General features: G+C 37.2%; 2 protein-coding genes across 5 annotated transcripts in view; one reads left to right on the forward strand and one right to left on the reverse strand.

The window, feature by feature from the left end:
• Positions 1-2,326, forward strand: part of INSYN2A (inhibitory synaptic factor 2A) — an 81,643-nt gene extending 79,317 nt beyond the window's left edge. For both annotated transcript variants that reach the window (XM_032801595.2, XM_032801594.2), the window contains exon 4: positions 2,062-2,326. In XM_032801595.2, the coding sequence (XP_032657486.1) occupies positions 2,062-2,245 (184 nt within the window). In that variant the 3' untranslated portion in view covers positions 2,246-2,326. The remainder of the gene's footprint in view (positions 1-2,061) is intronic.
• The window catches only part of DOCK1 (dedicator of cytokinesis 1), a 570,673-nt gene that overhangs the window by 398,322 nt on the left and 156,255 nt on the right, over positions 1-16,096 (reverse strand). For all 3 annotated transcript variants that reach the window (XM_032801591.2, XM_032801590.2, XM_075072746.1), the window contains exons 26-27: positions 14,053-14,180; positions 10,085-10,180 (exon numbers count right to left, since the gene is read on the reverse strand). In XM_032801591.2, coding sequence (XP_032657482.1) covers positions 10,085-10,180; positions 14,053-14,180 — 224 coding nt within the window. The remainder of the gene's footprint in view (positions 1-10,084; positions 10,181-14,052; positions 14,181-16,096) is intronic.

Genomic DNA, 16,096 nt, shown 5'->3' on the forward strand with positions numbered 1-16,096 from the left:
ACCTTCCAATGGCTGGACGCATAATGGCTCCCAAACACCCAGCATATCTAAAAAAATTTCCCTAAAAACTCTTTAAAATGTAACGTTAGGTATTAAAAAAAAAAATTTAATGTGAGGAATCCAAGTTCACAAGAGTCTTGTTTATAAACCTAGTAACATTCATCCTTCACTAATTATTAGAGCTGGTTGGGAATTTTCTATTGCAATGATTTTCCAGCGGAAAATACAGTTCTACAAAATTGAAGTTTCTACAGGGAAAAGTTTGATTTTTTTTTCATGTCAAATATAAATTAAATATTTGATTTAGGATCCATTCAACCTGAATCAGAATATTTAATTCTGTCCCAAAAAAGAGACATGAAAGGAAGTCGGGCATCAGGCTCTCAAACTACAACTCCCAGGAGGCAATGTACCCTCAGTGGGAAAATGCGATTTAATGCTCTAAGCCAGTGGTTCCCAAACTTGTTCTGCCACTGGCATAGGGAAAGACCCCTGGCGGGCCGGCCGGTTTGTTTACCTGCCATGTGCACAGGTTCGGCCAATCGTGGTTCTCACTGGCCATTCTTCGCCACTCCAGGCCAATGGGAGCTGCTGGAAGCGGCATAGGCCGAGGGACGTGCTGGCCACTGCTTCCAGTAGCTCCCATTGGCCGTCAGTAAGCCCCTTGCTATCTCTCAAATTCCTCCCTGAGCCTGACCCTGCCCTGTCCCCTAATTCTCTTTCCAAAATCCTGCTGTGCTCCCTAACACACAGAGTAAGGTGAGAAGGCCCACTGTAACTTTCTCCACATACAGCTATACCACATGCATTGGAACAAGATCATTTCCGCTTCATTCAGAGCTTTTGAGACTCTTAATTGGCTTGGATTACTGCACCAAATTCCCATTTTTATTCACCCTTTTGCTGCATCTTGAGATTTCATTTCTTAGTTTTTGCAAACTAAATTTGAAATGTACTTTAGTGCTGTATCTTTTTTCTTAACTACAGGGCAGCCTACAAGGTTTTCCACTCCACACACTGCTTACAATTTAGGATGCATATTTTATGAGTTTAAATTTACTTCCATGTGTTAGTTTTAAATTGTTGAATGAGTAATAGATTTTTATAAATATAATAGATTATAAATAGATTTTTTTACTATAATATGGGGCTATCAAAAAGTACACCCTAGATCTACTTTTTTCTTTAGCTAAAAATGTGGATCTACAACAGATGTTTTGTCTTGCAATCAAAATAAAGACTCAGGCATGTTTTTGACTTGGAAGGGCTATTATTGGCAGTAGGTCAAGTGTACTTTAGATTATGCTGCCAGAAAGATGGCCAAGTTCAGAAGAAATTAGAGTGTGCTAGGAAGCTTGAGCATCAAGGAAGCTTAAGTCACTGTAATGTACATAGAGATACCACCCATCTGTGGAAAAAGATGCAAGGAGCTGCTCCCACACCTCACAAATCCCAAGAGATTTACACAGATCCCAGAATATCAAAGAGGAAGTATGTCTCTCTCCACCAGCTTTGGCCCCACTAGAACTATGCCACCAGTGGGTTGAGCCTTACTGATAGCTGAGTCTGAGATCCTTGGGAGCGTAATCTCCACATGAACTGGAATAAGGAGGGCAGGCCAATAGGGAAGTGTTTCCAGACTCCAAGGATGAAATTGCCTAAGGAGGTTGTAGAATCTCCATCACTGGAAATTTTTAAGAGCAGGTTAGACAGACACCTGTCAGGGATGGTCTAGATAATACTTTGTCCTGCTAAGAGTGCAGGGAACTGGACTAGATGACTTCTTGAGATCCCTTCTGGTCTGATGATTAAATGATCTGCCACATAGCAAGTTACTATGGAATCATCTCTGAACGTGGCCAGAATTCGTATTTTTCTTTGAGGTACAAGGAATTTTTTTTTCCAAATTCACATTTGTTGGAGTTACAGAGATCTAGTTTATATTTCTTTTGTATATACTGTTAATACCGTTGCACTTGGATATCAGTGTTGGATGTTGTCTTAATTGAAATCATTATATCATAATAATTTAGCACTTAATTGCATTTTTTTTCCCCTTAGTGTGGAGTTGGATTTTAAACAGCAGGAAGACAAACTACAGCCGGTTCTGAGAAAACTTCATCCTATTGAGGAAACTCAGGTTGCACCTTTGCCTTATTCTCAGGAGAGTTACTCCTCAACTCCCAAACAAAAATCCAAAACTGAATCAAAAAAGCATGGAAGATGGAAACTCTGGTTTCTTTAACTAAGTCCATTAGCTATGGAGTTTAAGGCCTTCTTTGAAACATATTTGGAATTCAGTTAATCATCTAAAAAGGGATCTTGGTAATTGATCAGTGTTATCAGCCATTGTTACTCTGGTTATTATGGGCAGCATTCAGTTCTCACCGTATGTACCAAAAAGGCCTTTGTACCTATAAACTAATGTTCATGAGCAAGGCATTAACTCATACCTTGCCAACTTTTATTTGCAGTTCACCAATGTGGGATGTAAAATCAAAACTGAAATTTGTATAGACAAAGATGACAAGCAAAACTATTTTCCCACCACACCACCCTCCTTAGATCTGCAAGTGTTACGTTTCAACCTGGTAAACGGCATCCTGCACACAGCTAAAATAACTATTTTAAAGCCTTTTTATGTTCTGTTTCGTTTTAAACATTAATAAGGAAAAAATGCAAGCCTTGTGTTTGCAAAGATCTTCAATTTTACATTTAATTTTGCAAATAAGTGGGGGTCATGAGAAGTGCAATTTTTAGCACATAATATCCTGGAGAAAGCACAACTTTTCAAATGGTCCAAGACCATGAATAATCTCTATGATGTGACTATATATGTGTATTTGCCTTCATGTGCTATAGAGTTAAACCAAGTTATTACATCTCAGCGTCATACTGACACCTCTTATTTAGTGTCATATTTATCACCGGACTTATGACATATTTACTGCTCATTTTAAAGGATGAGCAGCCAGAAACCACCCGAAGTCAGGACACACCTTTAATCGCTAAAAGTTGACAGGGTTGAAGCTATGGGACACTAACCTTTCTTAGATCTCATTTTTATATTTTGGTACCCAAAGGCCAAAATGCTATATTCTGGCACAGAATATGAAAAAAATAAGATGGATAATAATAAAATGATAGATTGTTGGCAGTTGCCACACTTTAAATCCTTTCTGTAATTCAATCGTCAGAAAAACTGTACGCTATTGTAGAGAAATTTCACAGTACGTATTATGCTTTATTACAAGAGTTCAGAAGGGCCTGGCAACTTTAATAGTTATTTATTTAGCTGAGCTTCTAAGATCAATTTCCAGACCAACTAATATCATTTGTATTAAAGTAATATATTAACTGTACTAATCAATCACACTTAGGGGGGAAAGCTGTGAATCAAATTTCTTCTTAGATTTTTAAAAACAGTAACACTTTAAATCCACCATCAGTTATACACTGCAATCTTTTCCCTTTCCATATTAAGCACTGTCATTAAAAAACCCTAATCTAGGTGACCGTCTGGAAAACTCTTGTAATGAGAGGGATTGGAAATCTTGTTTCTTTTTTCTTTTAGTTAAATAATTTGAGTAGTGTACACTCATGTGACAAAAATGGGATAGAAGGTACTGGCTCTGCAACTTCATATCCCAAGGCAGCATTAAGATGCGAATTTTTCAGTCTTTAGATGCAGCAAAAAGGTGGAAGAAATGAATCCCTAACAGAAGAGTCTGCACCTACTAAATAAATCTGGAGATGTTTATGTTCAACTCTTTTCCCCCCGTTACCTCAACATCAAATCCATTTTAAGTACTATTAATTCTACAAAGATCCTGAAGCAAGCCGTGTGGTCTTTGTCTTCAAAGTAAATAGAAAGTTAATGTGAGTACATACAGTATATGTGAAACTGTTTATGTCCACTTCAAAAGTATTTCAACTGGATGCTTTAATGAAAAACTCACCTTTGTAGTAAATGTCAAGAGGGCTACAAATCCTTGTACATAAGTAAACAGTATTCTAAAATATTTTTGTGAGAGATAAAGGATAAGAAAAGATGTGCTATGAAGGAAGTGCAATTGTTTCATGTGGGGAAAAATGTTTCATGTATTTTATACTGTTTTTAATTAATTAAAGTTATAAAACTGTTTACAAGATATCCCATCTTGTTTTAAAAATTCCAACTATTTCAAAGCATTATATATAAATTTATTTATTTATTTATTTTTCCTAAACAGGACAACGTCTCGAGTACGGGCACATGTAGAAAAAACATACACATTCAGTATTTTAAAACAGTGCTATACTTCAAAGTATAGTGTCACACTTACAAGGAAAATATCATACATGTCAAGTATATTTTTTAAAACACTGAGTCAAACATCTCACAAATGGGATTCTTTACAGATGGTTAATGCCAACTAATAAGACAGACTTCTTAAAAATCCATTCTAAATATTCTTGTGTGCAAGAACTCTGATGCAAAACTGTATAAATATTTTTATGCTTGGTTATTGAGTCATAACCAAAACTAGTATTATACAGGCATTCAGAATGAAAAAGGATTCCTTGGTGAAATATTTAAGAGCTAAAAAAATGAAAGTTATCACTGAGTGTTCTCTACATGTCCAGACTATTTTCTTAAACAAGTTGAAGATTTTTAATTTTTTACATTTTTTTAAAAAGAAAAAGCAAAGTATGATGCATAGTAATGCATAGTAAATACATATTGCGTTGAACCATGCCATACTATGTAATTTGTAATAAAATGTTTTTTTCAAGTGTGTTAAACGCATCATATTGTATTACATTTAGGATCACACAGGCTCGATTTAGATCTTGAGAGGAATATTTAATTCTTATAACTTTTAGCTGCATATGGTATGTGACTGACCTAGAACTGTTTCCACCCTAATGTGATACATGTGATAAAAAGCAGGAACAACATTATGACAAAGGAAACATCACCACTATTACTGTAGCATATTATGTAATTTTGCTGCTAAATTCATTGGCAATATCATGCATTCTCAGACACTAAATTTACTATTTGCACTGCTCCCATAATATGCTTTAATTACGTTCTAATCAATAAATACTGCAGTAATTTTGCATTACTTACTGTTTTCGTAGTACATGGACAATGTTTTCTAAGTCTGCATAAGTCCCATTAAGCAATAGTGACATTCCTATGCTTTGAAATTATTATTAGGAAAAAATTCATGTAAGTACCACTTGTTTTCTTAAAATTAATCACTGTAAAATACTTTATAATCAGGGTAAAATGAAAAAAAATCATGATTAAAACTAAAAAACACAATAAGTACAAAGTGTTTGTTTTTTCTTGCTTCAGATAAGATGCTATGCAATGAACAAACAGAGTAACTGGCTATGCATTCTTTACTTTCTTCAATGTTTTAATGCTACATTACATTTAAAAACTTAATAGATTATTTTTTCATAAGCATTTTGAAATCAAGCTGTTAAAACTGCATTAATCTAATGTAATAGCACACAGTATGTACTACTCTTAATTTCATGGCTCTGATTACCACTAATAATATAATGGCAGTATGTTTACAGCTCTGCTATACTAGGATGAAGCAGAAGGCCTGAAACATTTCTTAGCATTATTTCAGTATCAGTAAAGTACAACTGTAGCTGCTGGAAATATGCTGCCAATTTATGTAACTGAATGCAGTCTCGAGGTAAAACTTGGTATATTATATGTATATTCCATGTCCATTTGCTCCATTCATGATGATATTCAATTCATACATCAGTGCACAAAAAGCTAGATAATAGTGAGGGAACAAAGTCTTAATTTTTGCAATAGCTTGTAATGAGTAATTTGAAATGTGTATGAGAAAAAAAAATTAAATTGTGCCACAGGTAAATACTATTTTTCACTTTGCAGTAGCCAATGAAGAAAATAACATTGTAAACCTTCTGCCCAAGACTTTGAACTCTATGAATCATGTGGTACAGTGAGTGTCAAATTCCTCAAATTTTATAAGCAAAGATCTAAAATAGCAAATACTGAAAAGTCCATTATTTATTTTCATTGCTGTGTTTGTGAGGGGAAACATACTGAGTTGGTGTTTTTGAGTAAAGTGTGGGTCTTCACGATTTTTGGACTTATAATACTTATCAAAAGTGCCCAGAAGAGAGCATCAGAAATTCTAAAATGTTTTTACAGGACACTCACAGTTCTTTCCATTTTTCATTTTTTTTTTAAGCAACCCATTTTTCAGCACCAGAGAAGCTTAAAGATCCTGGTACTGCCAAAGCAAAATCTTGCTGCATCTATATACATTAAGCCTTTATTAGGTCTTCCATAATAAAATGAAATAAATAAATAATCTAGTGTGGACAGAGTGACTATAGATAGCAGAAGAAACCATAAAAGAAAGTGAGAGCAGACTGGAAGACTTGAAGATGACAGATACTGGAGACTGTACAGAGTGTACAGAGTCACTTGTGATAACAAAGGCCATGGTTATCTTGCAAAAATCATGGTCCATATCATATTCCAGTAATTACTCATGACTCTCTTCACCTGAGCATCAAAGAGATAAACTGATATTCGTTTTACCAACTAGCTAGTGAGCTTCATTCTCTGACTAGAAGGTTTCTGAAGGTTTTCGAAGGCTGGGAAAAAAAATTATCTAGAGATAAAACTAAATGATCAAAACAGATTTAGCTTTTAATACCAAAAACACATTTACGATAAAAATGGTAAAAAAAACAAACCACTGAAGGGAGTTTTTAGGGGGGGTCAGGAGGTTTCCAGAGTCCCTGCAAATTTTAAATGTAACGAAGAAGAAAAAATTAAAATGTTCTGATCTCTAAAATTTGTTACTGTGCTCGCATGTGGAATGTAAGTTTGTGACATATAGTACGTGACATTGTATCCCATGTTAGACATAGGTATCTGGGACCATTATGTACAACAGAAGCATCTATTGTCAATACTTTTGTTGAATCAATTTAACAATTGTCACAACAGTAAATCAAGATTTTCAATCATATCCATAAGCTGTAAGACAGATAAAATAAGTCTTTTTGAATAGTCACAAATTCTCAAAAAAGCTGAAAGCGAGGCTTAGTATTAAATTATTTATAGTTTCATAACCAGACTCTTGAATTATATATTCTCTTGCAACAGTGAATATTCTGCATGTTATATTAGTGCTTATCTACAAATTTCATGTCCTACTGATACTCTTTGTCTTGTGATCAGAAAACACACTGTATTTAAAAAAATAATCATCATCAACATACCTTTACTCTCTCTGTTTCAAGGCAACTCCATTCTACCTTGAATAGTTGAATTCTGTTAAAATCCCCTGTTGACATCCAAAATGCTAGGTTCTCAAGTACAGACACAGACACATGCACACACTTTGGGGCATACTGCATACTTCTGCACAGTTCAGAACTTGGAAACGTGAGTAAAGAGTATTATCTATGCAAATTAAAGCATCAGCAAAAGAACACCGTGCTGGATATTTATACATAAAAAGCACCCATTACAGTGCATCTAAGAATACCAAATAAAAATCCCACTGATCTTAAAACCAACTTGTGAAAAGAATGCGTAATGCAAAACGAATGTTATCTGATTAACTTTTGTCATATTGGGCCCAATCCTGCAAATCCTTGTTCAGACATGTACCTCCATAGTATTCACTGGGGCTACTCAAGCAGAACCACTCAGGAGTGAATATTTGCAGAATCAAGATGTAAATTTGTATCATAATTAACATATTGCCTTCTTTTAAAGAAGCATCATCAAAAATCTTCCAATATCATCTTTTCAAATACATAATATGCAAATTCCATATTATTACCAGTGCAATACATTTTAAATAAGAGGTGAAATATATAGTCATTTTTTCAAGGTGAAAAAATGATTTAGATTCAGCTACTACAACACCTGTATAGGTATTTTATGTAAGAAATGAATTATATATGATTTGTGATACATTACTTTAAAAAAATGCCATCACCTAAACGATCCTTCTTTATGGCTCTTTGTCTAGAAAATGCTTTTTCTTCTATTTGTTCTGCTATGATCTATTCTCTAATCTAAATTCTAGGTGCAACTTTCAAGTCAAAAAAATTTAATGCATAAATCTCAATCTGATGCTGATCCAAGAAGGGTAAGGTTATGCATACTAAGTATTGGTTGCATTTTCATCTTACTACTTTATTGACACCACAAAAATGAATCATTATTGGTTGATTACCGAGAGGTGCTTGTAGAAATGCACTGAATTTTAAATAGTAAGTGCCCTCTTAAAAATTCCTGATGCCGTCAGCATTCATTAAATAATTATAGTGTGTTCAGATGTAATGCTTTCAGGCTATGTTCATGTTCACAGTGTGCATTTTTAATACAACTGTGCTTAGTTAAAAATATACATATGCAAAACTTAAACTTGCAAATACATTTTGGCGCATCTAAAAAGGAGGAAAACTAACTATGGGTCTAACAACGTAATGCCTCAGAATATATCCTGTTCTGGTTTTGTATCATTTCAAACATACAGACATCATCACAGTTTAGCAGAGGGGAAATAAAATTGAGGAATTTTGATAAATACATCAACTATATTTCTACAAACAATTTAACCCACAGAAAGAACAACAATATTTTGTCTGCATTCTACTGTCTACATATTTTATTATATACAAACATATACAATTCAAACCTAATGACTTTTGTCTGCTTTCTCAATATTAAGTTTTTCTTCCATTAGAATTATAGCTACTTTACTTACTCAAGGATTAATCCTTGTCATTTGGGGGCAGGGGTGCAAAATCATTAACGGACAGCAAGTTGTTGGAAGTGGGAAAGCAACTGACAAGATGATAGCTGGAGAGACCAATTAGGAGTAAGAAAAGGTTTTTATCATTCTTAGGGATACAAACATCATTACGGATGATGAAGAGTGGAGGACAGGGTGAGAGGATGGTGTACAGGGGATGAACTGAGGACCCAGAAGGATGAAGGGAGATATCACAAGGAGAGACTGGGGTAAAGGAATAATATAGAATTAGAGAAAGAGAGGAGAGAGTTAATTCACAACATTCTCAGTCTGGGGGTTTTTTTTAAATGATGTAATACAGTACAGAGAAGGAAGAGGTAAGGGAAGACGTTTTAAGAAGAGAGTCAAAGCCATTGAAGTGTGCACATTGGTAGGAAACATTTCATGCTCTCTCCTTCTAGGTTTCCACCAAAGTAATAGTTCCAGAATGGTACAGAACTTTAAAGGAATAATGCAAGCTTTTACACCAGTTAAATACACTGTGTGCATATGTGCTGCAAATAGTGACAAACATTTACAGATTTTTTTTAAAAAGTTAATAAAGGCCCATATCTTCAGCTGATACAAACCAGTGTATCTGCACTGAAGCCAAACATCTGATGCAGAATATTTAAGTGGTCCAGTAAACAAAATATTTTAAAAGGTAACAGACTTTGTTAAATATAATGTTGAGCAAAACTCAACAAAAGTTAAGCTCTTCTAATATTAAGTTATGTCAGAGCATTCTCAAATGGATAATCTTGGAATAACCATATTATTTCTCAGAACTTGCATGGGCACACACCAAAGTCTTTGTTTCAATATGAAAGTTGTAATTGCCAGGGCCATATTCTGCAATCCTTCACTTATTTCAGTCAATATGGCTATGTGAGTCATTACCCCAATTGAACCACCAATAATGCGAGAAACTGTTGGCACAATCAAGCCTCCAGTCCGATTTACATGTCAGCAACAAAAGTTTGTTTCATTTACACAACATTTTTAGCTAGTTAAAATCTTGTAATTGCAAAAAATAAAATTAGTTTTGGTTAAACATACCCAATTAAATTCATCATTTGATCATTGACCATTTAAATAGGACCTTTCTCCTCCTAATATAAGCCATGCAAAATTTATAATCCAAATCTCTACAGTTTACTGAACAGACAAGAGAGTTACAGTAGGTTATTTACCACCGGGGATTTAAATCCTATATTATGCGAAGTGCAAGAAGTTGTGATAAAAATACTTTTAAGTTTATGTCAAGAGACACTTACAATGAGCTCTGAATCGCGTCCCATGGAAATGACGGTTCTATTTACTGTCCTCAATAGCTTCTCCATGATTATCTGGACATGTCGCTGTGTTGGTCCCTGGAGAGAAAGGATAATCTAGTGGAAACCATCGCCAAAAGACAATCAATAAAACCCAAATATTGATGCTCGTTATTAAAATTCATCTATCCTGTTGAAACCAAATCAATTATAACTCCTCACAACTACTGCTCAACAAGATGAAAAACAGTCTTTGTTAAAAGCAAAGACCGCACAAAGAAAATAGACTTTATTACTGCCTGCTGCTGAAAGTCAATTACAAAATTAGAGTAATTTAAATAAAAAGTAAATCCTTGGGGGAAAAACACAATGTTTATGGCATTTGGTTAGTTCACAATTTAGTTTTCCAAAAGACATTTTTTCCCCATTTAAAATCAAGGATCTCTAATCAAAGTAAATATGGCACACACCTCTACCCCGATATAACACTGTCCTCAGGAGCCAAAAAATCTTACTGCATTATAGGTGAAACCGCGTTATATCAAACTTGCCAGAGCGCGCACTCCGCCACCCCAGAGTGCTACTTTACCGCATTATATCTGAATTCATGTTATATCACAGGGGTCGGTAACCTTTCAGAAGTGATGTGCCGAGTCTTCATTTATTCACTCTCCTTTAAGGTTTTGTGTCAGTAATACATTTTAATGTTTTTAGAAGGTCTCTTTTTAAAAGTCTATAATACATAACTAAACTACTGTTGTATGTAAAGTAAATAAGGTTTTTAAAATGTTTAAGAAGCTTCATTTAAAATTAAATTAAAATGCAGAGCCCCCCCAGACTGGTGGTCAGGACCTGGGCAGTGTGAGTGCCACTGAAAATTAGCTCGTGTGCTGTCTTTGGCACCGATGCCATCGGTTGCCTACCCGTTATATCAGGTTGTGTTATACTGAGGCAGAGGTGTACTTAATAACAGTGTATCAGATAAATTAAACAACTTAACTAAAAGCAGCAGAGAATCCTGTGGCACCTTATAGACTAACAGACGTTTTAGGAGCGTGAGCTTTCGTGGGTGAATACCCACTTCGTCAGACGCAGGTAGTGGAAATTTCCAGGGGCAGGTATATATATGCTAGCAAGCAAGCTAGAGATAACGAGGTTAGTTCAATCAGGGAGGATGAGGCCCTGTTCTAGAAGTAGAGGTGTGAAAACCAAGGGAGGAGAATTAACCCCTGGAAATTTCCACTACCTGCGTCTGACGAAGTGGGTATTCACCCACGAAAGCTCACGCTCCTAAAACGTCTGTTAGTCTATAAGGTGCCACAGGATTCTCTGCTGCTTTTACAGATCCAGACTAACACGGCTACCCCTCTGAAACTTAACTAAGGCATTTCAAACTGATTCTCAATTGTTTCATATATATTCTGGTTTTAGAGGTGATCTGCTAGGTTTTTTTTTTTTAAAGCATTAAAAGTGTGTTGTTGGTGTTGACTGTGAATGCCCTTTATGAACACATTAGGGATGAATGTGTCAACCTTGTAAGGGGAGGAAGTCCCACAAAGTTTGGGGGTAGGGAAGTATCATACTAATATAGGCAACTTGCTTCCCCTACTCTCACAATGTAAACATGCTCCTTAAAAGTTACTTGCCTTCCCTTGCCCTAATGCAACTTTCTTTAGGAACTACTCTATGGTTGTCAATACTAGAATTGTTTTGCCAGACAGTTCTCTGAATAGGATATGCTGCAGGCTGTTGCTGGACAGCTATACAAACCTTCTTGTGAATTTTTTTTTTTTCTAAATGAGTGAGAAAAATAACCCAAGGATCACCAGTTGCATTTAACTTCCACAGGCTCCCGCTGGCCAAGGTGAAAAAATATCCCTCATCTCCAGTACATGTATGGCCACGTCTATACGACGTGCCGTATTGGCGCGTTACAATCGATTGCTCGGGGATCGATATATCGCGTCTCATCTAGACGCGATATATCGATCCCTGAGCGCGCTTACATCGATTCCGGAACTCCACCAAAACCAACAGAGTTCCGGAATCGACATGGCGAGCCACGCACATCGATCCCGCGTGGTGAAGACGGGTGAGTAGATCGATTTTAGATAATCGATTTCAGCTACGCTATTCTCGTAGCTGAAACTGCGTATCTAAAATCGATTTTCGCGCGTCGTGTAGACCTGGCCTATGTGCAGCTACTGTTCTGCAGCACCCAAGATTCTTGATGGTGATTGGAACTTTCCTACTCTGTGTCCCTTCTCACCTTCCTTTCCCCACAGCTCCTCCATCTCCCTTTTCTGCCTGCATACAAGCATCAATCATCCGGCAGCTCAGCAGCCCTCTCTCACCCAAATGTTGGTTGTCTCTCTCAGTAACAGACAGGGGCGGCTCTAGGAATTTTGCCGCCCCAAGCACGACAGGCAGGCTGCCTCCTGCAGGTGTGGCTGCAGAGGGTCCGCTGAAGCCATGGGACCAGCGGACCCTCCACAGGTAAACCGCCGAGGCCAGCCTGCCTGCCACCCTCGCAGCGCCAGCAGAGCGCCCCCCACGGCTTGCCGCCCCAAGCACGCGCTTGGCGTGCTGGGGCCTGGAGCCACCCCTGGTAATAGAAGCCAGCTCCTAATTCTGCCCTCTACCCCTTATGCAGATCCTCTCAACTGTGTTCAGCTCAGCAGGTGGTGGAGCTGAAAACCAGTAAGTACGGCTTGCTGAGAGAGATGCAGACAGCAAAAAATGGAGAAGGACTGCTGCGCCATCAGAACAGAAACTCGTCTTTTTAATGTAATCTGCTTCCTGATGCCATGGAATCTGGGATCGTGGAAGAATGCAGTTACCAAGGACAGTTTTTAAAAAGTTGGAACTTGCCCTGGCCAAAGTGTAGGTAGCTATGCAGCTCCTTTATAGGAATCCAGACTCAGGCAGCAACCCTCAGGTCCAAAAATCTTTATCGCTGGCAAATAGCCAGAATAGATTATAGCTCCCCATCAAAGAAAAGAGATTTGTATAGTTACTGTCTAGTCAATAAAAAATTGAGATCATGCAAATGACACACCCACAACTGCATAACAGAAAAAAGTTGTGCAGTTTTGCATGTATAATAGTACAGCACCTTTATATTCTGAATGGATAGGACTGTTCAACTTCCCTATAATAGTCAGGCAGAGGGAAGCATTGTCAAGTTATTTAGTTATATCTTGAGAGAACTGGCTACAGGGGGACTGTTTTATTTTACTGAGCTGTCTGAAGAGTAGCCTACTTCCCACAGATTGTTTTTAAATGGGATCACATGGGAATATTTCTGTACATTTTAAATTCCTGACAAATTGTTCATTTACACCATTAAACCAACATTTTGGATTTTCCCATAACTTGAACAAGTCCTGTTGCTAAGGAAGTCATTTAAAACTACTCTTTTACAGTGAGAGACTTGTAAGAGACTATTTTTTCCTGTAATGAAATTCTCTGCTACAAATTTCAAACAGCACACTCAGTTTTTATCCTCTTTAGTTGATGAACCACCACTAAAGGACCAAAAGCTGGCCCAACAAACCAGCATCAATGCAATGAAGAGGTTGAAGAGTTCATGTTCCAAACTCATCAAACACTCCCCAATGTGGCAGGAGGTGCAAGTATTCTGGAGGAAGGATGCTCAACTCCTGTGAGTATCTGACCAATATCTGGAGCGGGAGCCATATTCCATTTCCTCTTGGCCAGAATAAAGGTTGTCGTAAGTGAGAAACATTGAGGCCAAAGAGCAGAATGGTGAAAGAGTAAACATCAGACAACACCACCTCACCACCGACCACCACAATAGAGGAGGAGAAGAAAGAAAAAGAAAGCAAAAACTCAGAACAAAAATAAATGACAAAAACTAAGTCATTGCCAGCTTCACTTCATGATCACTCCTGTCACTCACAAGACGTGGTATTCTTAAGAGCTAATTGGTATGAACATCAGTTACTAACCACATCTTTCCTGTAAAGGACTTCCAGGATGTTACTAAGCAGTTGGCAGCAAGCCTCCAAGTCTTCCTGCCTTTCCAAATGATACTTCAACTGATCTGTCATCATTGGCAGCAAGATCTCCCTGCAGTCTGCACATAAAGATACAATGTTACAAATATGTCTGACATAATTTCATAGTATACACACATATCATGTTGCAAACAGATCAAATATTTTAAACAAAACTTTCAGGAAAAAAAGTTAACCTCCTGGAAGACAGAAAGCCAGAGCAAATTTTGGGCAAAAGGTTAAAAACCAAAAAACCAGACAGTCATAAGCAAATGCAAAGTGACATCTTTATAGCAGAGTATAACTACACAGCAAAAAAATCCTTGCAGCAGTGAGTCTCAGAGCCCAGGTCAACTGAGTCAGTTGACTCAGGCTTTGAGACTCATTGCCGCATGTCTTTTATTGCAGTGTAGACATTCCCTAGACAACCTGCAGTATAAAAGATTAGTACACGCTTTGTCCCCAGGCTCCAATTCAGCAAGGTACTTGAGCATATGCATAACTTTAAACACATGACTACTCCTACTTATGATAACTACATTATTTAAGCATTATTTAAGCATTGTGATCATGCAAATGACACACCCACAACTGAGCACAGGGCACTGCATAACCGAGGAAAAAGGTATGCAGTTTTGCATGTGTAACTGTACAGCACCTTTACAGTTTGAATGGATAGGACTGTTCAACTTCCCTATAATACTCAGGCAGAAGGAAGCACTATCAAGTTAGCATTGACACAATCCAGTGAACATATTCCTTGAAAATTAGGCTGCAAAAAGAGTGGAAAGTTTTTTCATTATGTTATCGCCTTAAGGGAAAGAAGGATGTAGTCAAGAAGTAAGGAACTGTCCTGACTTTCCACAGAACCCTTAATTATGAGTTGGGGCAATGCAGTGATTTTTGTGGGTGTCCCCACCCCAACTGAGAAGCAGGGATGGTGGTGGAGAGAAACAGTTCCTTCTTCCTCAGAAAGGAGCAAAGCTAGATGTTTCTTGTCAGAGCTGAAGGAGCAACATGGGCCCTCGAGGTATTCGGTGGGGGGGGGAGGAACAGATAAGGAAAACACTACATTCCTTGAGGAGAATGCTGCTTCACACTAATTAGTTGTCACTTTTTCTGAATTTCCTTCCAGGACAAGTAATGATATTGGCCACAGAGAATGATATCACTGCATGAGGCAACATCAAGTCCTTATATATCACAACATCACTCAACTATGTGATGATGCATGCAAGCAGCCTGGTACTGAAATTCATGAGATTTTTTTCCCAACAACACTTCCTGCATATTAATCTTATCGGATGGCTGAAAATCCAGATAGTTTTGTGAAACATTTTACTCTCCTTTAGCTATGGACACACTTTCCAACCATCTCCTTCCAAAGCCCTCTCCCACCGCACACACCCAAAATTTAATTAATAATTACATCCACTGCCTTTCTGACCAAACAGTGGAGCAATCTCTCAAAGCTCATTTGTGTTACACCTTGATCACCCGAGAGACTACACATGTGCAGAAGCGTTAAGTTCCACTTTAATGGTTGAGCACAGTATCTCTATGTTACACAAGGGACTAGGTTATTAAAAAAAAAAGATAGGCAGCGTATTTTTCAGAAAATGTCACATTCACATGAAAAAGGGAAAGTAATATGGTTATGTTTTAATACTGTTTTAATTAATGGCATGGCTAATATTTTATAGTCTCACAATTAATGCATTAATTATTAGCAAGTACTTTCAATTAGCTTCAGACTTCTTTGTTTCTAACAAAGGAACAATATTCATCTTTACAGAGCTAACAGCAGAATCCCTTGAATGTAGTATTTCTTTTTATCTGATCCTTGGTCATTTAGCCTCTGGCATAAGGCTTCGAGGGAGCAGAATCACAGCTTGAGAGTTGAAATGTTTGCCTCAGGGCTCAACTATTAGGCCTGCACTGTATATCCACAGATAAATATTGTCATTATAGGGTTCTATGTACCTTACAGGTAAGT

Source organism: Chelonoidis abingdonii, chromosome 15, assembly GCF_003597395.2.
Source record: "Chelonoidis abingdonii isolate Lonesome George chromosome 15, CheloAbing_2.0, whole genome shotgun sequence".
Lineage (NCBI taxonomy): Eukaryota > Metazoa > Chordata > Testudines > Testudinidae > Chelonoidis > Chelonoidis abingdonii.